The 25,956-nt window shown below is 41.3% G+C and overlaps 1 protein-coding gene across 3 annotated transcripts in view; it reads left to right on the top strand.

The window, feature by feature from the left end:
* Positions 1-25,956, top strand: part of WBP1L (WW domain binding protein 1 like) — an 82,069-nt gene that overhangs the window by 29,092 nt on the left and 27,021 nt on the right. Inside the window, exons 1-2 of one of the 3 annotated variants that reach the window (XM_074959437.1) lie at positions 12,130-12,255; positions 25,385-25,487. In XM_074959437.1, the coding sequence (XP_074815538.1) occupies positions 12,229-12,255; positions 25,385-25,487 (130 nt within the window). In that variant the 5' untranslated portion in view covers positions 12,130-12,228. Of the gene's footprint in view, positions 1-12,129; positions 12,256-12,302; positions 12,345-25,384; positions 25,488-25,956 lie in introns of those variants that run through there. The other 2 variants (XM_074959436.1, XM_074959435.1) reach the window with 2 other exon arrangements.

The raw sequence follows: 25,956 nt of genomic DNA, 5'->3' as shown, positions 1-25,956 counted from the left end.
TTCTTTCTAACTCTCGGGTGTAAAGTTAGTTAAAAACAGAGAGGCTAGGATGACAGAAAGCAAGGCACAATGCAAACTGGAGTTAACCAGACTGGAAGCAAAAGAGAGAGAAAAGGAACACCAGAGACTGGTCGAATTAAAACAACTCGATAAGTAAGCCCAGGAGGCTGCCCACAGGAGAGCTATGGAGGAAAAGGAAAAAGATGGAGGAGAAGGAAAAAGAGAGGAAGCATGCTGAGGAGGAGAAGGAAAAAGAGAGGAAGCGTGCACTGGAGATGGAGAAGGCAAAGGCTCAGCAGGAATATACATTCCATTCAGCACAGCTTATTTTACCAGCCATTAAACAACAAGAAATGCGTAAGATTTCCATCTAGATTACTAACTAACAGGGCTTGTGAGGCTGCATTCCTGATCTGTTCCTGTCAAAAGCATCACACAGACAGACAGACCCTTTGTTCCCCGCACCCCCTCTAGATTTGAAAGTATCTTGTCCTCTCATTGGTCATTTGGGTCAGGTGCCAGCTAGCTTACCTTAGCTTCTTAACCCTTTACAGGTGAAAGGGTTTTGCCTCTGGCCAGGAGGGATTTTATAGCACTGTATACAGAAAGGTGGTTATCCTTCCCTTTATATTTATGACAAAAGGATATTAGTGAAGTCCCTATTTTTGTGGTTTCATAATTTGGTCCAAAAAATTCTCTAGGCTGAAATATGGCAAATAATGTCTCAGTATGGAAAAAGTTTGGAGGAGGTGGTCAAATCAGCTTGGTTCAAAATTACATACGACTCTTTCTTCTGTAGTTTTTGAAGGTTGCTTTATTTATAATTCTGTAAATGCCTTTTCTATTTTGAAAAAGTTAAAAGGCTGAAATAGAGGCTTTGTAACAGCAAAGAGTCAATGAACTTTTTTGAGTGTTTTCTAGCTCAAACATTAACTCTACAGACTGTAATGCTCTTCTTCTTTTTAAATATGAAGTGGAAAACATACAGGATGTGTAACATGGCCAAAATAACATCGCTGTGGGAACCTGAACTCTTGTTTTTCCTGGCTCTTCTGTTTTAACTGCTCAGCCTTAAGATTGCATTGTTAATGTAGCAGCTTTGTATGTGCTGAGGTAAAACTGATAAAAATTTCATTTTATTTCCAGTCTGTGTAAAGTAGGTGAGTTAATATTGCAATGAGAACCTGAAGCTTTTCACTTCCCGACTTTTTACATTTAAAATCTTAACATGCAGTGAAGTCTTTTGCATTAATATTTCATTTTCCTTGCCCACAATACTGCTGATAATGCAACCTTTAAGTTGAGAAAACCAGTCAAGTCAGACGATGCAGAACTGAGGATTCCTGGTTCAACCTTGGCTGTGTCCCTTGAACAGATGTTTCCAAATGTAGGCTTTTTCTATCATTGTACTAGCCAAATGATACAAACTAGAATTAATTAATCTTTTATTAGGCTTTACAGAACATGCATACTGGGCCATATTTTTGGTTTTACTGCTGTCAATCTAGCATAATTAATTGTCGTCTTTGGAATTACTCTGGTTACCCTAAAATGAGCGAGATCAAATCTGGTAATATGCACATACCATGGTATTTCCACTCCCATTATGGTTATCAGTGAATATTCTTATTAATTTATAGATTAGTATTTACTAACTTACTTTAAAATTGGAATCTTACTATCCGAAATACCACTTCATATGCATTTCATACTCATATTCATATTCTAGTGAAGATCAAAATTTTTATGAGAACAAAATAAAAAATATAAGATAACATTACTCATACTTTTCCCATAAGTTTCAATCAAAATTTTTGCTCACACACACTGGCACTAATTAAATGTTTTTAACAGTTTCTTTGTGAAGACTGTTGAAGATAAGTCACCTAGAAAATTGCATTAGCTAGTAAGCACCTCAGAGAGCTTCCTGCTGGGAGTTAAACTAAAAATACAATACCCCTGAGGGCCATTGGTCATCTTTAGAGAGAGAGAGATTGATTATTCTCAAATAGGCTTACCAAATTTGGGTCAGAAAAATTATCTTGCCCCAGTCAAGACTGCCCTTGAGTCCAGCACTACATTAGGAAGAGACACTGTAGGAAATTCAGTGTTTCTTGGCAAAAAACTCCTTTGATTCCATGCTACTTGGTAAAGAGAGGGAAGTGGTTTCATTTCAGGTTCTCCCTGAGACATAAGGAGGGGAAAAAACAACAGGCTCAGGCCTATCCTGAGTCACTTACCTGGTAAAAGTTCCAACTCAGTATCTGAGAACAAGTCTCTCTTCTAGAAGAAAGTGACCTCTGGGTCTCTGCTCTAGGCTTTGCAGGCATTAATGTGCATGTAAAGATGTACCTGGTGCCTGGAGAAGTGCCTTGTACTTGTGATAGTGATATTGCTTTCTGGGCTGGCATTGGCATTGCATGTATTTACTGAACACTTGATGATCATAATGGCATATCAACATGGAGAGTGCATGTTCTCCCTATTTGGATGGTTGACTGATCAAAGGCAGCACTCCAGAATGGATCAAAGCAGCCTCACCACCAGTTTTCCCCTCAGAAATCATTCTTTTCTCAGATCCTTTCTTTCCCTGCAAGGGACCAGGATACAATGGATCTGGTAAGATGACTTTGACAGGGCCAGGAGGTTTCAGCAAGACCTATGTTGTCAGTGTTGGACCTCATGGTCACAATAGCGTTCTGCAGTACCTGTGGGAATGTGTTTACTTGAGGCACCGTCAGTGGTTACGAGCAGCAGAATAATTGCACTCACTTCGGGTGGTAGAGAGAGATTGATGCGATGGCAGTCCAATGAAAACCTGTAACTAGGAAAAGGACTTCCAAATTAACGGATTTAGATTGTAGTAGCCATGGGTGCGTCCTGTTTGTAATGGGCAGATCATGTGGTGTGTTCCATATTCAAGGGACTTCATTTCTCCAGGAATCCATTCAAATGCATGTCTGGAGATTAGGGTGGCACTGAATGCAATGTGGGCTTTCGGAGATGTGGTATCGCAAAAGGTAGCTCTAAATCTAATTGTGGAAAATTGAGCTGTGTCTCCTAAGAAGGAAGGAACAGGATATTGCTTCCTGTTGCCTGCACTGCAGACAGGCTCAGCTGATCAGTACTAGACAGCTGTGGGTAGTTATTACATCTATGATGATGTGGCAGATTTTTTTCTAATAGTGTTTGCTTGAAAGATCTATTTACCATTCCTCTGAGAAACACATTGTGTTCTGTAGAAGACATTAAGTATGACACTGTCAGTGGACCTATTTTCCATTCTTTCCTTGAAGGGGCAGGAGTTCACATGTTCCTTTCTCCAATTCCTTTTGTTATTCAAAGGTCTTGGTCAAGATTAGAAGAGACAAATGTTCCATGATCTGTATAGCCCCTTTCTGGCCCAGGCAGGTTTGGTTTCTAACCCTACTGGCAACTGTAGACGCCACTCTCATCAGGTTGAAAACTTTATGCTTTTGAGGCTTTTCCTACAACTGGAGAATCCCCAGCTATTATTTATAAATAATAAATATAAATATAAATAAATCTTTATTCAAGCCTAATTTAATGGTGTCCAGTTTGCAAATTAATTCCAATTCAGCAGTCTCTCGCTGGAGTCTGTTTTTGAAGTTTTTTTGTTGAAGAATTGCCACTTTTAGGTCTGTAGTCTAGTGACCAGAGAGATTGAGGTGTTCTCTGACTGGTTTTTGAATGTTATAATTTTTGACATCTGATTTGTGTCTATTTATTCTTTTACATAGAGACTGTCCGGTTTGGCCAATGTACATGGCAGAGGGGCATTGCTGGCACATGATGGCATATATCACATTGGTAGATGTGCAGATGAACGAGCCTCTGATAGTGTGACTGATTAATCACAGGCTTGAGTAAAGACTGGGAGTGGGTGTGTCATTACACAAAGTAAAACTATTTCCCCATGTTTATTTCCCTCCGCCCCCACTGTTCCTCACACATTCTTGTCAACTGCTGGAAATGGCCCACCTTGATTATCACTACAAAAGGTTTTTTTTTTCTCTCCTGCTGGTAATAGCTCACCTTACCTGATCACTCTTGTTACAGTGTGTATGGTAACACCCATTGTTTCATGTTCTCTGTGTATATAAAATCTCCCCACTGTGTTTTCTACCGCATGCATCCGATGAAGTGAACTGTAGCTCACGAAAGCTTCTGCTCAAATAAATTTGTTAGTCTCTAAGGTGCCACAAGGTGTATCCTTTTCTTTTTGCAGATACAGACTAACACGGCTGCTACTCTGAAACCTGTCTAGGGCATGGGGTTGCCAAAGATTTCAGCTAAGGGAATCCCTCCTGTCGTGCATTCTGCTTTAGCCAATCCAGTATCTTCACCTCAAGCATAATGTTCACGGGGATTAGGGCAGGCTGGTCCATTCACCCCCTCCTGTGTCTTACACCCATTGCAGTGTGATTACTGGGCTTTCTCCACCTTTAGTGTTCCAGAGGGAGAACGAGCTCTAGTAAAACTTATAGTAGTCAGTATAGCAAGGTGAAACCTATTCGCTGATACTAATAAAGGAAGTTTTCCTGGTCAGCCTTTTCCTTCTAGATAATTTGTTAATGGGCTTTTTAATCACTTAAGTATATAAAATAAGTGTTACATAAACAAACTGAGCATAAATTATCCAAGTGGAGACGCTATAGATGTTCCAAAGGTGATGATGCAGGAGGGAGAGGTGTTGAAAGTTGTGCCTTTGTGATGCCAAAACTGTCTGGTGTATGGATACACCACTGCAGTAAAAGAGATGGATATTAATGTTAGCCGTGCTTGGGTAGAGTGCAGTGTTCTGGTTATTGCTGAAACATGAATGTTACTGGCATAACTTCTATTTGCTATTTTACTAGTTACGCAGAGCCCAGCAGTCTGCTGGGAAGCTGCTCATAACAAAATACAGACATGGGGAATATTTGGATAACTTGTCGCTCCTTTAAAGGGGTCATTGTCAAGATTGCGAGGCATATATAATACTGCTCACCTCTTATATAGCACCCTTCGTTGTAGATCTTGGAGTACCTTACAAAAGAAGGAGGGTAACATTCTTCCCATTTTACCAATAGGGAAATAGAGACAAAGAGGTGAAGCACCTTGCGGGTCAGTTGCAGAGCCAGGAACAGAACCCAGCTCTCTTGCCTTCTGGTCCAGTGTCCTATACACTGTCCATACTCTCTCCAGCTCTATACACGAATCTAAATCTGTCTGCTGACCTGCTGCATTCATTTGACCGAGGCAGGTATTTTTTATAAGAACAGAGCAGGTATGGGGGATACGTTTTGCGTCTGCCCACTACTTTAGGTAACCCCAGTAGTTTGAATTAGCTGCTGGTGTATTGCCTAGCGGAGAAGATGGAGTTTGAGTGGCAACTTTTGTTTGGGTAAACTAATAGATTTTCCAGGTCTAGGGGACAGCTGAGTAGAGAGGGGAGGGAGTATGTGGATAGAGGGGAAAGGAAGGCATCTGTCATCTGATATATTCTGGTAGGGTTTAAGGACTCAATAGGTACAAACACATTTTCTTTCCCCATCCTCCAAATAACATGTTGCTTTCCTCTTCTACTGCTAAACTGACTTTAAATGTTTCATATAATACTTTGTCTTCCACTTTTCATACAAATTGTGTCCTAAAATGCCTTGCACAATTAAATACTGGACATGATACAATAAATGGTGTCATTTACTCATGCTCAAGAAGGTTTGATTAAACTAAAGCATTCGGTTATAAGGCCAGTAATGCATCAGTAGATAAATCAAAAGGCAGAGAAATGAGAGAAAAGAACATTTAAGAGTTAGAGATAGAGGGTAGATCATGATATGCTGAACCCAGTCACTTACTCTGTTTGTTTAAAAGGGCTGGTCCAGGGTCAGTGGTCTGGGCTGCAGTTGGAATCCAAGTTTTCTGGGTTAGAAGGAAGCACAAGAGCTGTGAAGGCAAGGTATTCAGCCCTGTGAAGAGAGTGTTTCATATTCTCTAGCAGTCCATTTTGACTGACAAAACAGGCCCTGGGCTTTGTGGGTGGGGAGCTGCTTTCCAGTCATCCTTTGCACCCAGCAATAGCCTTGTTCAGATTTGGGGGGAACTACTTCCAGCAGTCTTTATTAGAAAGGAAGGGTTTGCCCATTCTTTTTGGGGGGGGGGGAGCAGTGGGGTATCTACAGTATTCCTTGTTTATGCAAAAACATGAGCCAAAGTAGAAACAATGAATGTAGTAAATGCGACATTAGATTGTAAGATCTTGACATGTTTCCTGCTGTTTCCTGTAAGCACTTGTGCTAAATCAGTCCAGATCGGTTCTTATAACAACACCCATGTCAGTCCCTCAACTCCATCCTAATTTGTATTAGATGTTCTAACATTTCAAAAAGAGCAGCTCAGTGTTTGGAAAAACAGATCAAATTTCTTCTTCCACGTAGTCAAATGGATTATAAGTACATTATAGGAAATGCTTTGTAGGGCAATTTAGAAAACTTTTAGTGTGAGTGTATTTTTAAGATTGAGCTTTCTGGTCTGTCCCCCCCGATGTATGCTTGAAAACAAAATCACTGTAATGGAGAATGGAAGTTAAGACCGGATTGCTCTATTACTTTGAGCCAGGCTTTTGTATAGTAATTTAGAAGTGCAGTGTCTAAGTATAATGTATGTTCAGAAACTGCTGTTCTTTTGAATAACTGGTGTTGAGCTTTCCTGAGCATTGAAATTGTAGGTTCCATTTATTCTTTTAAACTTTGCTTAGGTTCTTTGAAGATACCTGAAGAGACTCTACTTAAGTCTTTTCCTCCTTGCTCTTCAGAACCTGCACTGCATCATGGTCAGTGCATGCTAATTCTTTTTGGAGAGGCTCCCCTCAAAGTTTATGCTGGAGCTCTGTCGGTCTTTCTGTTTTCCTACAGCAGTCTACTCACAGGTTTGGTTTCTTGTTAGATGGCAACAGAAACCTCAGAGAACCCTGGGGCTAAGTAGACCAGCGGATTAACTGGCTGGTTTGGTGATGTCATCTGAGTCCCTATCAGCATTTGTCTCTATAACACAACCATTCCTGTTTGAGACCCCCATGACTGGAATAATGACAAGTGGTAAAAGTCAAGATTGAGGTGTATTGTCAGAATGAGGGGTGGGGGGGGGTATGTCCAGGAGAGTACTTCAGGTTGGATTGAGTTGTGGTTCCTTTTTAGAACTCTTCAGGGAGCTTTTCCTATGCTTAGCTGTAGTCTGTGCTGTTTTATTCTTCACAGTGTTATTTTCAAGGTGTAACACCCAATGTGGTGGTGCTTTGGAAGAGACAATTACTGCTGACTCTTCTTCCTACATTTATTATCTCCCAGTAAGTCAGAGTTTTCAGTTTTCTTCAAAGTATCCACCATGCAGAATTGATACTTGGCTGGAAACATATTCATGCTCATTCCCAGAGCCAATACAAAAGGAAGTAGAGCCTGTATATTTCTTGTAAAACTGAATGGTAAGAAAAAATCTTAACCTTCTCTTCTGGATTTCCTGCTGCTTTCCTAAACTTGCAGGTGATATAAAATTATCAAGCCTAGAGAAGACTGAGGCACTTCAGAGGGACCTAAGGGCTTTTCTTCACTACGGAGGTAAGTCAACCTAAGTTACACTACTCCAGCTACGTGAATAACATAGCTGAAGTTGACATAGCTTAGGTCGACTTACCCCAGTGTCTTCACTGCACTAGTCGACGGGAGAGGCTTTCCAGTCGTCTTCCCTTACTCTTCTCGGAGAGTTGGAGTACTGGGGTTGACTGGAGAGTACTCTGCCGTTGATTTAGCGGGTCTTCACTAGACCCGCTAAATCAATCCCTGCTGCATCGATTGTAGCAGCGGGGATCTCCCCGTAGTGGAGACCAGCCCTAAGCTAAGTGAATTAGCAACACAATGACAGATAAAATTCAATGTTGATAAATGCAAAGTAATGCCCACTGGAGGGAATAATTTAAAATACTCATACACTCTGTGGGATTCTAAATTAACTGTATCTGTTCCAGAGAAAGACTTGGGCATCATTGTGGACAGCTCAATGAGGATCTCTGCTCAATGTGCAGTAGTGGTCAGAAAAACACAATGTTAGGATGCATGAGAAATGCAGTGGAGAGTAATATATCAAATATTGTTACTTCATATAAAATCATTGGCATACCATTAGCTGGAACACTGTGTTCTTCAACTATGGGTCAGTGTGGATCTCACTGCATATGAGATGGGATCTTTTTGAATCTCAGCGTCCATCAAGGCCATGAGTGCCACTTCATGCTTCTGTGCAAGGGCATAAAGGACTGGAGCAACTGCAGCTGCCACCCTCCCTCTGTTCCCTTTTACCACCTGAGGCAGCAAGACTGAACCTGGTAAGGGTTCAACTGTCTACTTTTCTTCTTGTTTCAAATTTATCTTCTAGATTGAATTGGAGAACAAATACTACTTCACCCCTCCTTATCTTCAATTCTCTACTTTGAACATTTCCTAAAACCAGAACAAAACAGACACCTCTCCCCATACACGCCCCTGCAAGTGGAACAAGGTGCCTCATGCCTACCACCCTGGCAGACTCTAAACCTCTAAATTAGGGTTTAAGCGCTGCCAGACTTCATTCCCCAGTATAGCTGATGCCTATTCTGTCAGGGCGAGAGGCACATCCCTGATAAGCACTCAGAGTGAAAATACTTCTTGTCAATCACTCACAAATTGAGGGACATGTGGCTGAAGCTACACCTGGTTGACTGACAAATGCTCATGGTCTCAGATCTGGAGAAGTCATCCACCTCCAAGTAACCCAAAGGGTCATCCTCAGCAAGTGCCCCTTCAAGCAGACACCACACCGCAGGGTCTAGGGGTGCAAAAAAGGCAGGGAAGAGAAATGCATTGAATTTTACACCAGTCACGTTGATTCCGATCAGCTCAATGCCAGGATCATCAGCACTGGCTGTCACTTTCTCAACACCATATCTGCGAGCTACCACTTTGGCACCAGTACCAACAGACATGGCATCGGCGTCAGCTCCAGCTCCTCTGGCACTGACAGCATCTTTGCTGAAGCTGGTGCCGGCACCCCAACACACAAAAGAAAAGCCAAAAGGAAGGGCCAAGCAGTGACATGGCTCCCAGCATAGAACCATCCCATGGAGAGAAGAGAGAGTCTTCACTGTGTCCAGTTTTGGGCCCTACACTACAAGAAGGATGTGGAAAAATTGGCAAGAGTCCAGCGGAGGGCAACAAAAATGATTGGAAGCTGGAGCACATGACTTATGAGGAGAGGCTGAGGGAACTGGGATTATTTAGTCTGCAGAAGAGAAGAATGAGGGGGGATTTGATAGCTGCTTTCAACTACCTCAAAGGGGGGTCCAAAGGGGATGGATCTAGACTGTTCTCAATGGTAGCAGATGACAGAACAAGGAGTAATGGTCTCAAGTTGCAGTGGAGGTGGTCTAGGTTGGATATTAGGAAAAACTTTTTCACTAGGAGGATGGTGAAGCACTGGAATGCATTACCTAGGGAGGTGGTGGAATCTCCTTCCTTAGAGGTTTTCAAAGTCAGGCTTGACAAAGCCCTGACTGGGATGATTTAATTGGGGATTGGTCCTGCTTTAAGCAGGGGGTTGGACTAGATGACCTCCTGAGGTCCCTTCCAACCCTGATATTCTATGATTCTAATGATAGAGCATCAAGACCCTTCTGAGGGAGTGGTGCTAAGTAAGCTGGGAAGCTGTTACTTTACTTTTAAGATCGGTTACTTCCTTTTCTACTACTGGTTTCAGAGCAGCAGCCGTGTTAGTCTGTATTCGCAAAAAGAACAGGAGTACTTGTGGCACCTTAGAGACTAACCAGTTTATTTGAGCATAAGCTTTCGTGAGCTGCATCCGATGAAGTGAGCTGTAGCTCACGAAAGCTTATGCTCAAATAAATTGGTTAGTCTCTAAGGTGCCACAAGTACTCCTGTTCTTTTTTCTACTACTGTGTATCTAGAATCTGGATCTTGAGTCACTAGATTTACTGCTGAGCTCTTGTCTTTTGAATATGTACTGGAGACTCTTGTGTGATTTGCTAAAGAAAGGGAGGATCAGTTGAAGTTGTCAGAGGGTGTCAACTTTTAACACTAGGAACATCGGAATTGCCAGACTAGATCAGACTGGAGGTCCACCTAGTCCAGTGTCCTGTCTCCAGCAGTGGCCAGGACCAGAAGCTTCAGATTTTGGCAAAAGAGTCCATAACTACCCATGACCAAAACAGGAATGTGCTCCTGTGTATCATTGGTATTGTCCATTTGCTTGGCAAAGCAACCTCTGATGGTTTGAATGTTTCATCCATGAGTTTATAGATGTGTCATGTGGCATAATCAACATCGGGGTAACTTTTTGGACGGGTCATTTAAAGTTCTGATAACTTGCAAAAGGTAGAAAATCCAAAAGCTGAGGAGATGCAACTTACTACTAACTTCTGTGCCTCGGATTCCCTGTTGATAAAGTGGGGGTGGCACCATGTAACATTGAATTGTACGTTTAGAGGATTAGTTAGTGTTTGTAGAGTGCTTTCTAACGTTTGGATGAGGTGCTGTGTAAGTATGAAGGATACTTACTACATTTCTCCCTCTTGTTTGTGTTCAGAGAACCCCCAGAACTACGTGCTGAGTTGGGAAACAATTCAGGAACTTCCAAGAGAACATGGTAACAGTGGCTCAGGAGTGTTGAAAAGTTTGAAAAGGGGGTAATTGTCTGAGACTAGTTCTCACCAAACTTGCTTGTGAACGGTTTGGCTGTTTTTAAGGCTTTTTAAAAATGTAATGCAATTGAAAATCTGAATTTATAAGAATTGTAAGTAGTTTTTTTTTTTTTTTAAAGCCCTGAAATGATTTAAAAACCAGTATTTCCCATTAAGGGATTTAATAGGCTTCTGTACATAAAGGACTCCTGCTCTGATCCTCCCCAAATATCTTTAATTTGTAGCCGCCTAGAGGCTGAGAGGATCAAATAAAAGAGAAGTTCCCCTTCTGTTAAATGCCTGCTTAGTTGCTGCCTCTGCACATGGAAGTGGTGAGTTTTCTAGTTTAGCATATGACAGATGAGAGCAGCTGCTGATTTAAGAGAAACAAAAAGGGGGGGGGGGTTGCTGAACTTTTAAAGAAGGGGATATAGACAGTTTAAATTTAGATTACCGTCTGCTGTGTCATCTTCCCTGCTGCTGTAGAACTTGCTGTACCGCTTGTTTATGAGAGGACAGACAAGACTGGCATTCTTGGTGACTAGATAAGTTTGTTTACGAGGTACAACCTCCCACTGGTCTCAAAATGTGGAGCTGGTTAATGCCCAGAAGTAGGGGCACTACACTGGGACAGCAACGCGCTCTCACGGCATGGCAAGGATAAAAATAGCTGCCACATCACCTCTTTGTAGGCTTGCTTGGGGGCCCAATCCTGCTCCCACTGAAAGCAGTGGAAGCTTTGCCATTTAGTAAGCGAGGGGTTCAGTGGTGGTGAATGTGCCAGTAGTGCAGTAAGAACTCTTTAAAGAAGACATCAAAGTGGGCAAAACCAGGGGACTGGGTTAGATCGGTGTTCCATTTTAGCCAGATCCTCCAAGTGTGGAGGTGTTTAAACATGGTTCTGGTTTTGATCCATCTTCCCCAAATGCTGCCTGTTAGTGCAGACTACAAGGCTGCTCAAAGGAGCTACAGCCATTTTTGAGGAGAAATTGAGGTATTTTTGCGTAGGGAATTTTAATTAAATGTCATTGAAGAGCTGTTCTTTAATACAGGTTTTTATTTCATTTGGGGCATCTGGTTAGAGCCAAGATAGTTCTCCTTGTTCACCAAAATGTAGCGTTTAACGCCTCTGCCTAGAGCAGGGTTGCTAAATACCAAGTTGCATCTCAAGTTTGTAGCAAGCCCTTTTCTTGTTAATCAGCAGCTGTCTCCAGTTTTTTGCAGTGCTGAACTGATGTCATTTCCCCCTTGCCAAACACTACAGCTCTGCTGCGTCTGAGATGTCACAGGGTGTGGGAGGAGAAAGAGGGGAAGGGCGGAGAGCGAGCGAGTGCATGCTGTCTTCTGGGACCCTGTTTACTTAACATTCCCAGCCAAGAAAGCCCTGGTTTAAATAGGATTGCAGGCGCACCCCGCGCACATCAGATGAGGAAATGGTTGTTGTGGGACTTTAAAATTCTTTTGTTCCAAAGCATTAGTGTGGATGATGAGAATGCAGGATGCCTTTCCTCTTGGGTCTGAGACAGGTAACTAGTTTTGGTTGGTTTGGTTGCTGCCGGTTCCGGTGGAGAACTTGGTTTTTTAGAAAATGTTTTCTCACTTTCCAAGGAGAGAGGTAAGTAAGTAAGTGTGTGTGTGTGTGTGTGTGTGTGTATGTTTTGGTGTTGCTGTTGCAGGAGAACTTTCTTTTCATTAGCAAAGAAGGAACAAAACTTCAGTTCGGGAGAACAAACTTTTGTTGTTGTTAGATTCACAACAAAGAGGGATTCTCCTGTGTGTGTGGTTTTTTTTCTAACATGTACTTTCCACAGGTCCTAATATGGAAATGTGTTTACATTGCTTTAAAACTTCTGTCAGTGTTTGAAGAGTTTTTTTAATATATGGGTAATATTTATTTTCCAGAGTCATGCTGTGTAGCAAAATAACTCACTGAAGAGAGGAAACAGAAAATGGCAAAGAGTTAACATGTACACGATGCCTGTTTTAGCAAGGCACAGATCCTGGATTTGGTGACTTATGTAATAGCTTTGGAAAGCTGGTGTTTTTACAAGAAACAATGAATTTATATTTGGTAATGTAACAAGGAATGAGAAACAGTAGCAACTGACCCACCGCTCCCTGGCTGGGAATACATTGCCAACTATTTGTTTTTAAGCTTCTGAGAGTTCTAAAACCTTGCTTTGGTCTCGGAGGCATGTCTGTCTAGAGATCTAACTGTAAACTGTCCTCAACACTACTGAAGTCGGTAATGTACAATAAATAGGTATAGCTTTATAGCTATTAATCTAGTATTAAAATACCAAGCAAATGTGAGGCATTTTAAACTGGACACTTTCTGTTGCTTAAAAGGACAGCAGAGTCTAACACAGCAGTTCTCAAACTTTTGTACTGGAGACCCCTTTCGTATAGCCGGCCTCTGAGTGTGACCCCCCTTATAAATTAAAAACACTTTTTATATATTTAACCTCATTATAAATGCTGATGCAAAACAGGGTTTGGGGTGGAGGCTGACAGCTCGTGACCCCACATGTAATAACCTTGTGACCTCCTGAGGGGTCCCAACCCCCAGTTTGAGAACCCCTGGTCTAACGTTTAGCAAATTACTGCATATGTAGCCCTGTCACTTTATCAGTTACCAGTTTATTTTTTCTTCAAATGTAGGGTGGTGGTTTTTTTTTTTTCTTTCACTGATTCTAAAACAGTTTTACATGATGATCTACCTCTAACCCATTGACCCTTTGCAGTTGAACATAATGGCTATAATAACGGTTCACTTGTTAGCAAATCACATCCAGATAGAATCTGCTTGAAAATCTGAGAGTTTTGAACAGGGAATACAGTGCTGTCATAGCTTTGTGGAAGGAAAGACCTTTGTGATTGAAAGTTGTGTGGGCAGTAGGTACGGACCGGAAGAGCTGTTCAATCTTTGAAGAAATTATTCTAAGGATTTTAAGTAAATCTTCAATCTGTAATAAAATTCTGCAAGATCAGTTTAGCTTGTGAAGTGGGGTCAGCATCAGATGTCCATGTATCTTATTTTTAAGATTATTTTTCTAAATCTATGAAGCATATTCTCCTCCCCCCCCCCCAAAATAAAATTAAAAATTGAGGGTGATTATTGCATGGTAAGCTAGGTAGCATGCTAAACCAGAGTTTAGGAGCTCTTGAGTTCCCTTTACTCATCTGTCTAGCTCAACACGGGGCATTTTAATGTTGGAGACCAGGCTGCTTATCTATCTTTGTTCCACTTGCGGTATACATTTTAAAAAACACACCCCAGGTACATAATGCATAAACGGGAAGTGGAAACAGCTGGTGGTGTCTCAAGAACAGGTTTCTGTATATTTTAATTGTCCTTCATTTGTGGATAAAAACAGTGTTGGGAACATATGAAATGAAAAAATAAGTGTAGGTAAAACACCAACTTCAGTTTCTAGGTGACAAGATGGTCAAATGCTTTGGGATAACTTCCTGTGTATAAATGAAGTGTAGGAATCACCTCACACACCACTGAAGTGGAGTTGCCTGTGGTATGAAATTGAACTACTATTTACTTGGCCATGATGGGCTCTACGGAACAGTTTTTGAGACAGGAAGTGAAAAATATGGTATTCATATCAAATTGTAGGGGGAATTAATTAAAATTACCCCAGTTGACATCTGGCCAGGACACTTACAATAAGTTTTATGGAGATCAGAATGGCCACAAGCAGTTACAGCCTCCACTTTTGTAAAGAGAGGGACACTCCTCAAGCAATACATTTTACGTTGTCTTGACACCATGATAGGAGTTTGGTTCAATATTGGGCTGAATCCGCTTATCTTGTGATCTAGTGACATCACCATGTAGTACAGCTGCATAATACGTATAATAAAATGTCAAGTACTGTACCATTTGTGTGATTAAACTTGTTAGGATCAAAGCCCAGGCCATCCTTGCTAGGTCATTTTAAGTAATAAGTCCTGTAAATAGCAAATGTGAAATGTCTATGAGAAGTGTTGTGTCTTTGAGTGTTTAGTAGGGAAACAAGAATAAAGATTTTTTTAGTCCTCTTTTTATCTGTGGTTGGGGCTTATGAGTGCTATTTGCTGGTAGAATTTGCTGTTGCAGTATCTTGGCCTTATTCTCAATTCAGTTCTTTCTTGGTACTAAATAAAGTAGGGTTGTATCCAGAGCCCGTTGAAATCAATGGGAATCTTTCCATTGACTTTAGTGGGCTTGGATCAGGTCTGAAAAGATTAAAGCATCTTGCTTTTGAGTAACCAATAGTTTATCAGCCATTAAAAAGTTTAAATATTTAATCCAGCCTGGAGCTGAAGGTCCCTTTCACCACCCTTGCAAAGTTCTTCTTATCTGAACTGGGTAAGACATTTTGACAAGCAAGTAAAATGACTGTTTTTCATTGTCAAAAATCTTGGTAAAGGGGCTGGAGTGAGTAGAGTTGCTCTTACTAGTGAAGAGCAACCTTGCAAGATTTGCCAGCTCAGGCAGAAACTCTACTCACTCCAGCCCCTTTACCAAGATTTTTGACAATGAAAAACAGTAATCCTGGAAAATATCATTGTGTCCTCTTGTGTAGAACTTTAAACCCAAACTTTATCCCTTTTATCCTGTATCACTGTAGATAACAGTGAAGAAAAGAGGTTTGTTTATTCTTCAAAAAATGATTCCAGGTCTTCACTTTTTTTTTTTATTTAAACTTTGTGTATATTACAGTGAAGAAGAATGTAAATGCATGCAAGGTTAAGTCAGCTACAGTCTTCTCAAGAACTTGTGCTCCTTATTGGTCTAATCATGGTGTTCTGCACTGCTATGTAATATATCAGCCAGGCTCAATCAAGTTTTTGCAAGGATAAGAAACAACTTCTGTAGTGTCTGGGGCTAGCAGGACTGCTTAATGGTCCCCGAAGCCTTGTTTACACTGGAAAATCTGTATCTGCATTCCAGCAACATGGTGCTCAGCTGATCCTGGCAACAGTGATAGAGCATAGTGTAGACAGGAGTGCCTTGGTTTTCATGATAAAGGGCTGAAAATTCCAGATCCTTCTCAGCTGGACAATAGGTGTACACATTTTTACTGTAAACGCACCCACATAATGAAAAGCACACAGGAAAAAAAAAGTTTGAACCTGTTTCAAAACTCACTGCAAATTAGAAAAATTATGCCCCGTTTAATTTTAAAATGTTGGTGAGTGACGACCTTTATCTGTGATAAAGAAGGTTCAAATTTCACTTTTGAAATCTCTAATTAAAAAGGCTGACTTATAAGAGGATCCTATTTCAGATCACTCCTTTAAACCTAATGTACAAAGGTTGGAGGCTCTGAATTTATTTTTGAGAGCCTCATGCAAATGTTCTCTTGAATATTTAGGGTCATAGATCTCTGCAAGTCATTTAATTTGATCTTGCCCTTTAAAAGAGTTTGTATGATTTCTCAGCTTCTGTGAATCTTACAAATATTTTCATCTGAGCTAAAACAGCATCAAGTTTTGCTCCATTGCTTTGATTCAGTTACATGCTTTACTGAATGTAACCTCTTCCCTAACAGAACTGAGTCTAACAAATGGACTAAATATGGATGAAGTGGAAGAATAAGGAAATGTGCATATGGAGCCTCCTTTCTAACTCCACTGCAGACCTTAATAAATTGGTCTAGTTGCTTCCATTTGGAAGAACTTCTTGAGTGGCTATTTATTCTTTGGCCCCACATTTCCTACTGAAGTGCTTTTGCCAGGGAAGAGCTGCTGAGAAGGAAAACTGGAAACCATAATAGCAGCAAAAATGGACAACTGGGTAGAAAAAGCACTCAAGATGAAATATTTACTTCCCCTTAAAAATATAAAAGAATGCAAAGACTGTGTCAGAGAGACAAGGTAATCAGGTATTATCTTTTATTGGAGTAACTACTGTTGGTGAGACAAGCTTTCGAGCTTACCCAGAGCTCTTCTTCAGGTGTGGTATTTGGGTGTTTCTTAAAGTTCCAGCTCCTGACTGCATTTGATTTTGTAAGAATCCCAGCTTTCATTAAAAGTGCGTTTTTCACCCTCCTGGCTGCAGAGGGAAACTTGACCTGAGTACAACCTAAAGACTCAAACCAAAAGGCAAATAAAATGTTGGATTAATTTTATTTTAAAAAAAAAAATGTTTTAAACTTTTAAATACTGTCAACTAAAAAAAAAAAAAATAGCCAGTTCTGAAAAGTTCTCTAAATAGCTCTTTCCTGGAAATGACATCACCAATGGGGAGGAGTCCGGACACAGCAAGGACTCCTCCTTCAAGGCATAAAAAAAAAGTTGTTAAACAAGTAAACATTTCCATGTAACGTTTACAGCCCTGACACTGCAGCACTAAACACCTGAAAATGAAAGTTTCTGTAGACAAAAGTGAAAAGTGACTTTAATATTAGATATAAATATACAGCATGATTTTTAAGTGACAGTGTACCCTTTTGAAAGGTTGAGTCTCTCTCAAGCATAGAAGTAAATGAGTGAGCCAGCTTGTTCATGAAGGTGAACTGTGTTTATAAAACCTCTAACATTGTGCTTTAGTGGTGAAGGTTGGGTCCACTGTGGCCAATTAATCTTGGTGATTAAATGTTTGTTAAATATTGTTCTCATGATGCCCGCAGTAGTAAAGCAACAAGCAGTGTATTTTGAAACTCCTGTTTGGGGCCCTTCTCTTGTGTTTGGGGCTGCTTTGATGTATGTTTTCTTTGCACTTGATTACACTATCAACATTTGGTGCTCACTTGTCTCAAAATATTCCTTTTATCTGGCATTTTTCATATATAAAAGGTAAAACTTAACATGTCACCATTTGTAATAAAGGTATAGCATGCAGGAGAGTTGATAAGACTTCTCTTTATTCTCTAGCCCCAGTCACCTGACTTGGGTCAGGCTTACAAGAGATTATTGCCCGTGTGACGTGGCACAGATCAATTCCACAGATTCCAGTAGTTACTGTTACATAATTATCATAGTTTGCACCTTTACCCAACTCCTGCCTATTCATGCTTGCATTAAATGATGCTGGCAAAGTCACAATACTTAAATGCAAATGTTTGTTAATTTTTCCGTTCTTCCATGTGTCTGAGGAATTTAGCACGTATAGAAATGAAGATCTATAATGATACTGGATAGTTCACTACATAGTTCTCACAATTATGCCTCAATCCTGACCTGCAACAGTACATACACAGCCTGGCCAATGTAATGCAGTCCTGAGTTGCATCCCCTGAGCTAGTCCAGTGCTTTTTGGTTCTGCCAGTGCATCTCAGTCCTGGCCTGCAATGCTAGCTGGTTATTGTTATTTATCGGGTTTATTAAGGTGTTGCCTAAGGGGCATCCAAGAGTGGGACCCCATTGTGTTAGGCACTCTACACACACACAGTAGTAGATGGCCCATTGCCCCGAAGGGTTTACAGTCTAAATAGACAAGACAGGCACAGGATGGGGGAAGGGGTGTATAACACAGAAGCAGAGTGAACAATTGATGGCAGCAAAAACAGCATGTTAGTTCCATGATTTTTGTGGGCGTGGGGTAAGTTTAGATAGATCGGCTAAATGGAAGGGGAAGTGAAGATGAGGCGCACATGGCAGGGGAGACGAGGGTAGGAGTGGCGGCTGTGGAGGGAAGCTAAAGTGAAGAGCCTGTGAGGAGGGAGGGGTGGATGGGAGCAAACAGCTGATCAGCACAGGGCAGAGGAAGTCTGAGAACCTCCAGTTTTGACTGGAGTGTGCTGCAGTCTCTGCTTTGGCTGCTTCTGCTTCTACCAGCTGGAATCTCTGGCTGGCTCCTTCTCCCCCAGGGCACCATGGTGGGGGCATCATCTGGCTCCTAGTGCCCCTAGTGTATATGGGGGTCTCCACTGCACAGTTCTGGGTCCAGGGTGAAGGTTGGCCTTGACTGGGTACCATTTTACATTTCTGAGATTATCTTGAGCATGATAGATTATAACATGGATTTATGATGTGCATAACTGAGGGCAGTGATGAACCACTAAATGCAGTTGCACTTGTGCCCTGAGTCAGCATTTCAGCAAAAATCTTCAGCAGTAAAAAAACTAGTTCATTAAACCCACAGCCACGTAAGCCCTCATTATCTGAACGTAGACACCTGATTACTTCAGTTCCCTTGTGCGTACTCTCTCGTGAGGTATTGATGATGGACAGGACTAGCCAAAGGCTAGTTATAGTCTGATATGTGAAACCTAATCAAATCAAGACATTAACTTGCATTTGATTTACTTATGAGTTTTTATGATTGATGATTCTTAAGTCTGGTCTACGCTGTGAGCTGGATCAATCTAAGATAGGCAACTTCAGCTATGTGAATAATGTAGCTGAAGTCGATGTACTTAGATCTACTCATCGCGGTGTCTTCACTGCAGAGAGTCAACAGTTGACGCTCCCTGTCAACTCTGCCTGCGCCTCTCACTCCGGTGGAGTACCGGAGTCGACAGGAGAGTGCTTGGCGGTCGATTTATCGTGTCTAGACTAAACACGATAAATCTACCGCTGGATCGGTCGCTGCCTGTCGATCCAGCCGGTAATGTAGACAAGCCCTTAGATACTTTTCGTGTGTTGGTAGACAACCATTCTTCCCTTTTGTTACTGTTGGAGGTTTACAAAATATATCGTATAAGAGCTGATTGTGAATTAATCAAAATACAAAGTTTGTGTCTATCCATTTTCTGAAGGCTTTCTGATTTACTTCCTTAATTCTGACTAACAGTGGCTCATGAATATGGCCTCTGTAGTAAAGGGAGAAAAAAAAATCCCTCTGACCTCATCCTCCAAGGAAACCTGCCCAACACCTTCTAAAATCAAGCCTGGGAACTTAAATTCATAACTCAGCTAAACACCAAAAAGCATGGACTTAATAAAGACACTGGATTAATGGCTCATTACAACTATCTGTAACCCACTATAACCCTCCTTTGTTCTACGACTGTAGATGTGTTACTGCCCACTTCATCTTGACTGGTCTCTTGTGCGGTGTATTAACTCCTTATCTGTTCCACCTTGTATTTAGCTGGGACGCTCTGCTCCAAGTACCTTTCCCAGACCTGAAGAAGAGCTCTGTATAATCTCGAAAGCTTGTGAATTTGGTCCAATAAAAGATATTACCTCATCCACCTTGTCTCTCTAATTCTATAGTTATATACAATGTAATCTCATTTACGGCTCGCCTGTGGCTGACAGTTCAAGTAGCATATGTGTGAAGGTTAGAGACGTTAAGTAGTTTAGCCTCAAAACTGACCTTCCCTGAGTTTGACTTGGATACACAGTGAGGTCTGAGTGCAGAACTAGGAGTAAGAAATTTGATTCCTCATCCCAGCACAGATGCATTAGTGTTCTCTGTGGTTTTAAACAAATCGCTTAACGATGCTGCCTCAGGTTCCCCATATGCCCACCTCCAGATGGGTGTTACAAGGATTGTTTGTAAAGCACTCTGAATATGAAGTGTTTATAGAAATCCTAATTAGCCTTTTATTAATACAGTTTTGAAAATAGTGTACTATAAAGTTTGAAATCACTGTTTATACAAGTTGTAAATAAAAACAGCTTTGCACATCCCCTGTTAGTTGTGGAGTTGTCAACACTGCGATGGGTTTATCATTTACGGGGAAACAAACCAAAATAGCCAAGTTTTACTTTTATTTATTTATATAGTGTGTATTATAAATGCAATAGGTGTAATGCAAAAATAATCCAGATTAACGTGTCAAAATAATACAGAAAGGATCTTCAGACTCTGCCAACTCAACCTCAGAAAAATCCTGAGCGATAGATGGGCCTTGCAGCATGCCCATCAGCTTGCTATGCTGGCTGGTAGGAACCGAGTGCCAGGCTTGAGGGCCCTCTGCTGAAAATGCCTGCCCCCAAAATGGTACGTATCAACGTTCTGTCAGCTCACATGCAAGAATGGCATTAGACTTGCTGGGGCCCAGGGCAGAAACTAAGGCCCACCCTGCCTCCCTTACCTGCTTACACATTGGATTTCTGCAACGTTTCTGAAGCCAAAACCCCAACCCCACCAGGCTGACGCTGGAGCCCTGGCCCTGCAGTTCGGGGCTGAAGTCTAAGCCCCACTGTGCGGGGCTCCCTGTGGCATGGGGCCCTCGGAATTTGCCCTGCTTGCTACCCCCTAATGCTGGCCCAACTCATGTGTCCCAGAAAGTCTTGGCTCTTGGAGGATAGCCTAAAACCCAGAGTATACAGGGCTTTATGGGGAGAGCCAACTCCTTAAACCCAGAGTATACGGGGCTTTATGAGCCAACTCCTTGAATTGTACCTGGAAACTAGTTGGAAGCCAATCAGTCTTTGCAGAATAGATGTAATGGGTGCATGCATAAAATGCTAAGTAAGCAGACGGGCACTTTCTGCTCTAGCCGAAGTTTGAATGTCCTTCAAGAGTAGCCCGGTGTAGACTCCACTGCAGGAATCTATTCTGGAGGTGACCGTAAATGGATAACTGTGATGAGGTTACCAGCAGAGAAGAATGGTTGTTATTAGCCAAGTGAAGGTTGAGGTGGGAGAAGCATGCTTGCGAATTGCTGCTATTTGACAGCCCGACGCAGCCAGTAGTGTCCAATAGGACCCCTGCATTGCAGCTGTAGTACCTGTGGGAAAGAATAATGCTTTAATAAAACAAGGGGGAAAAATTGGTCAGGTAAGTTCCCCCCTTTCCCCCTCCACCCCCCCAATTTCTGATGATAAAGCAAGTGAGTGCAAGAACAAAACATAAAGTGGCATTTGCTGGTGTCCTTTATGCTTTAAGCTTCAACTATCTAATGGTTCCATTATTAGTAGCACAGAAAGTCCTTTCTCCGATTAAAATGACCTTTACAGCTACTCGTCTAAAAATAGCCGCTAGACACAAAAGCACTGTAGCACACTGCATTAATCCTTTAATTTTTGCCTCCATGAGACAATAATTTTTTGCATGTGTGCGTTCTCTTATTACAAAAATATTCTTCCTGTCCTTTGTCTTGCCCACACCTGTTTTTTTTCCTTTCATGCCTCACTTTAATAATTAATAATAATAATAAAGGTACATTGTGTTTGCCCGGGAGACATTTGAAATATAAGTCACATTGTTTGGGTATCTTGGTAACTAATAATTCAATGGCTGAGATTTTGTAAAGATTAATCTTCATTTAAAAGAGCTGCAGTTGGAGGCTACCTTAATTATTATATAAGCACCATGTGTTCAGTGTTCCAAATAATAGTCTAAACAGAGTGTTTACAAATGTTAGATAAAGATACAGCCCTTGCCCAAGAAGAGCTTGCCCTAAATCACAAAGTTCCAACGAGAACACGTTCGGAGATTTGGGATGGTGATAATTTAAATCTTTCATGTAATATAGATGGGAATGGAAATGGCATGTTGTTGAAGTAAGTTTAACATTTGCAGGCCTTGTGGGAAAAGAGGGCTTTCAGGCTGTGTGATTGAGTTAAGTGGGTGGCAGCCTGGCATATAAACAGAGGAAAATATGATATTCCATGCAGCCCTCTGTGCCTACAAGACATTGAATATCACAGGGGAGTGGGGACGGGGGGACTCTAAATCAGGTTTGCATCACTTGTGGAGTAAAGGGACAAAGTGGGATGCAGTGAGAAATCAAAGTTTAACAAAGTACCTGGTGGTAGTTACAACATACGTCACAAGACAAAACATTCAGGGTCACCAAGTGCCCCCTGTAAGTACGTGTAGGCAAGGATGATATTGTGCAGAGTTGGGCTGGAAAGAGCAGTTGTCTTAAACTTGAGTTTTGTAGACAAGGGGGAGTCAGTGAGGGAACTCAGAGGGATGATGATGTGGTTTGAACAACTTATGATGAAATCCCCCAAAATAAAATTGAGCTTTAAGTAAGTGAGACAGTCCAGGGAGGTTTATATCTTTGTTACAGGTGGTTGCTGCAAAGTCTTAATTTTTGCTCTTTGAAATGTTATACTTTGAACAGAAGAAAATATGTATTGGAATAAATGCTGTTTAATTCCTTGAAATGTATGTCCAGGTGCAAAGCAACATTTAAAATGACAGTGCGGGATTCCAGCTCTGGCCTGTCTCTGACTCTAACTCATAGTTGTTTGGGTGACACAAATAATGTTGCTTTAGAGTTTGTCAGAGCTGCAAACCCAAATTTCTGATCTGAAAATCAAGTTCTGTATTTTCTTCCTTGTGCATCATCAACAGTATTACAGTTTTTTTCAGTTAGACCTTAAGTCTCAATTCTGTTGATGTATGAGCCAGGAAAGAATCTAGTTCGTTCTCCAATAGCATTGCTGCTGCGTGGCTAATAGGAGGAAAAAATGGTTAGTAAGTGGACAGATATGACTTGGGATACATCAGCCACAGAGACATTGTGAGATGTGCCATTTCTAGTTATTTCCTTGACCATAATTGCACTTTGGGAAACAAATGCTGTGGTTAAAGACATTGAAATGTAAAATTATATGATAGCTCAGCAGAATGACTTGAACATTTGACTATCATCTTAGAAATTACAGGTGGAAAAGACCTACAAGAAGGATGTGGAAAAATTGGAAAACGTCCAGCTGAGGGCAACAAAAATGGTTAGGGGACTGGAACACATGACTTATGAGGAGAGGCTGAGGGAACTGGGATTGTTTAGTCTGCAGAAGAGAAGGATGAGGGGGGATTTGATAGCTGCTTTCAACTACCTCAAAGGGGGTTCCAAAGAGGATGGCTCTAGACTGTTCTCAGTGTTAGCTGATGACAGAACAAGGAGTAATGGTCTCAAGTTTCAGTGGGGGAGGTTTAGGTTGGATATTAGGAAAAACTTTTTCACTAGGAGGGTGGTGAAACACTGGAATGCGTTACCTAGGGAGGTGGTGGAATCTCCTTCCTTAGAAGTTTTTAAGGTCAGGCTTGACAAAGCCCTGGCTGGGATGCTTTAGTTGGGGATCGGTCCTGCTTTGTGCAGGGGGTTGGACTAGATGACCTCCTGAGGTCCCTTCCAACCCTGATATTCTGTGGTTCTATGATTCTATACCTTTCGTCCTATCGAGGCGTGGGACATCTGCTTTCTGCATCTAGCATTTAAAAAAAAAAAATCCCCTCCAATGAAGAACGTAAAACACGTGGCACTTTTTAACACTGTTTAATTGCATTAATACTTCATGATTGAACAAGCTTGATTTCAAAGCAAGTCTAGCAGCGGGGTTGTGAGTGGAAGAAGCAATCGCTTGCAGCCGAGCTCTTTGGGAGGTCTGTCTGGCGGAAGGTTCTGCTGCCCGTGCAGAGCTAGCAGGACAGGCAGCCCTCTCTCTTTCTGCCTATTAAGCAGGTGGGCTGCTGATATCTTTTCATGGCCTCTTCCCCAATTCAGAGTAAGGGAAAGTAGCACGCTGTTCTGTGTTTTCATGAAGCTGTGAACATGCTCAAAAACCCCTTTACAGTTTGCAAGGCTTCTGGGAATTCTTCTTATGGAAGAAATGGAGCAGGGCTCTTTCTGCTGTGTATGGGGACGTAGGAGGCTTTTCTTTTAGAAACTACACTGCTACTTCGATGTAGGCACTTGAGGAGTTGAAGCCAGAAGTGTGACTTTTGTGGAGTGTGCTAACTCTTGATTAGGTTGGTGGGAGGGGTGGGAATGTTTTAATAATGATACTCACATGTTCCTTGAATCCAAAAATAGAATGTCGTCTTTTTAAAAAAAAAAAAATAGCGTATGGGGTTTCATTTACATGAACTATAATTGGTCCAAGTGGTATGTTCAATGAAAGTGAAATATCACTTGGTTAAAAAAACAAACCCTAAAATGAAGGAATAAAAAAATACACAGGGTATCTAGTGAACCTGTTAGCCTTGGTAGATACCAAGAATATGACCGATGTTCTTCACCTACTATGGTGTGTACTTGAAAACACATCACTTAAGCATGTAGTCCTATTTGTAGTAACACGTAAACCAGTGGTTCTCAACCTGTTTGACATTGTGGGTCACATATGCGGCCCACAATGTGTTACCTGGGCCGCAGATTGAGAACCACAGCGAGGGAGGACTGCAAAGTGATAAAGTACAGCTGATTTGGCTCCACTCCTAGAATGCTGAAGCTTCCAGGAAGCAGCTTTACTGGAAAGCTGATTTTATATAAACTAGGCTGCTAATGGTAAGAGAATAATTTCAGAGCCGAATTTTACAAGAATATACCGTAATTGCCACTTGGATTTAAATAAACTCAAGCAGTTCTCACTCAGATTACAACATTCTCTATTTATAAAGCATTTCCTCTGCTTGACACACAGCCTCAGCAATACAACAAAGTAAAATGTGGAACAAAATCTCTCTCTCCTATGTACAAAATGTCCAGAGCACAAAATGGGATACCTTAAAAATGAATGGGAGGGTGTGTAATAAAAGGCAATGTAGTCTAGTCGTTAAAGCATTGGACCATGTACAGTTGGTAGACCTGGGTTCTCTTCTCAGCTATGGAAGACTTGGGCAGTGCTTTCGCTCTCTCTCTTTGTGTAAATTTGCATTAATACTTATGTACCTCACTAGTGTCTTGAGAAATCTAATGCATGTGTTTAAAATGCTTTGAGAGCCTTGTGTGGAAGGCGTTATGCAGTTATATTTTAAAAATATAATGTTAGTAACTTGTGTGTCTCTGTTTTTAATTTTAGGACAAGCAAACCTGCCTGGGTGTCAACAATCAAAGTTATATATGTGAAACAGGTCACTGTTGTGGACAGTCACAGTGTTGCAACTACTACTATGAACTCTGGTGTAAGTCCTTCCTTTTTTTATAGTCTCCTTTTATAATCTGCATGACCATGAGCCTTTCTGATCCTTCTTCTGGGTTTCCTTCTTAAATTCCTTTTATATGTTGCCATCCAGCTGTACTACAGCCGTGACAACAACTGGATCCCTGCTTTGGGCTGGGCTAGAGTGTTGTGGTAATAAGGACCTGGCATCTTCTGGTGTAATGGCAGTGGTACTTCCTACCAACAGCCATGACAGAGAACTTGGAGTTTGCAACAAAAAAACCTTCTCCATTTGGCTCAGGCAGTTGTTTGGCTTCAGAGATAAGCACAGCTTTATCTTTCATTACTTTAGGCTATCTGCAACAGAAGTACTGTACAACACTGGGTTGGTTTACATTTGATTCACTTTGTTTAGAAGTAAGGCTAAGATTTTGTCTCGGATATTTTTAGTAAAAGTCAGGGACAGGTCCCGGGCAATAACCAGAAATTCA

This window comes from Natator depressus, chromosome 7 (genome assembly GCF_965152275.1).
Source record: "Natator depressus isolate rNatDep1 chromosome 7, rNatDep2.hap1, whole genome shotgun sequence".
Classification (NCBI taxonomy): domain Eukaryota; kingdom Metazoa; phylum Chordata; order Testudines; family Cheloniidae; genus Natator; species Natator depressus.
This window is presented reverse-complemented; position numbering and strand designations above follow the sequence as displayed.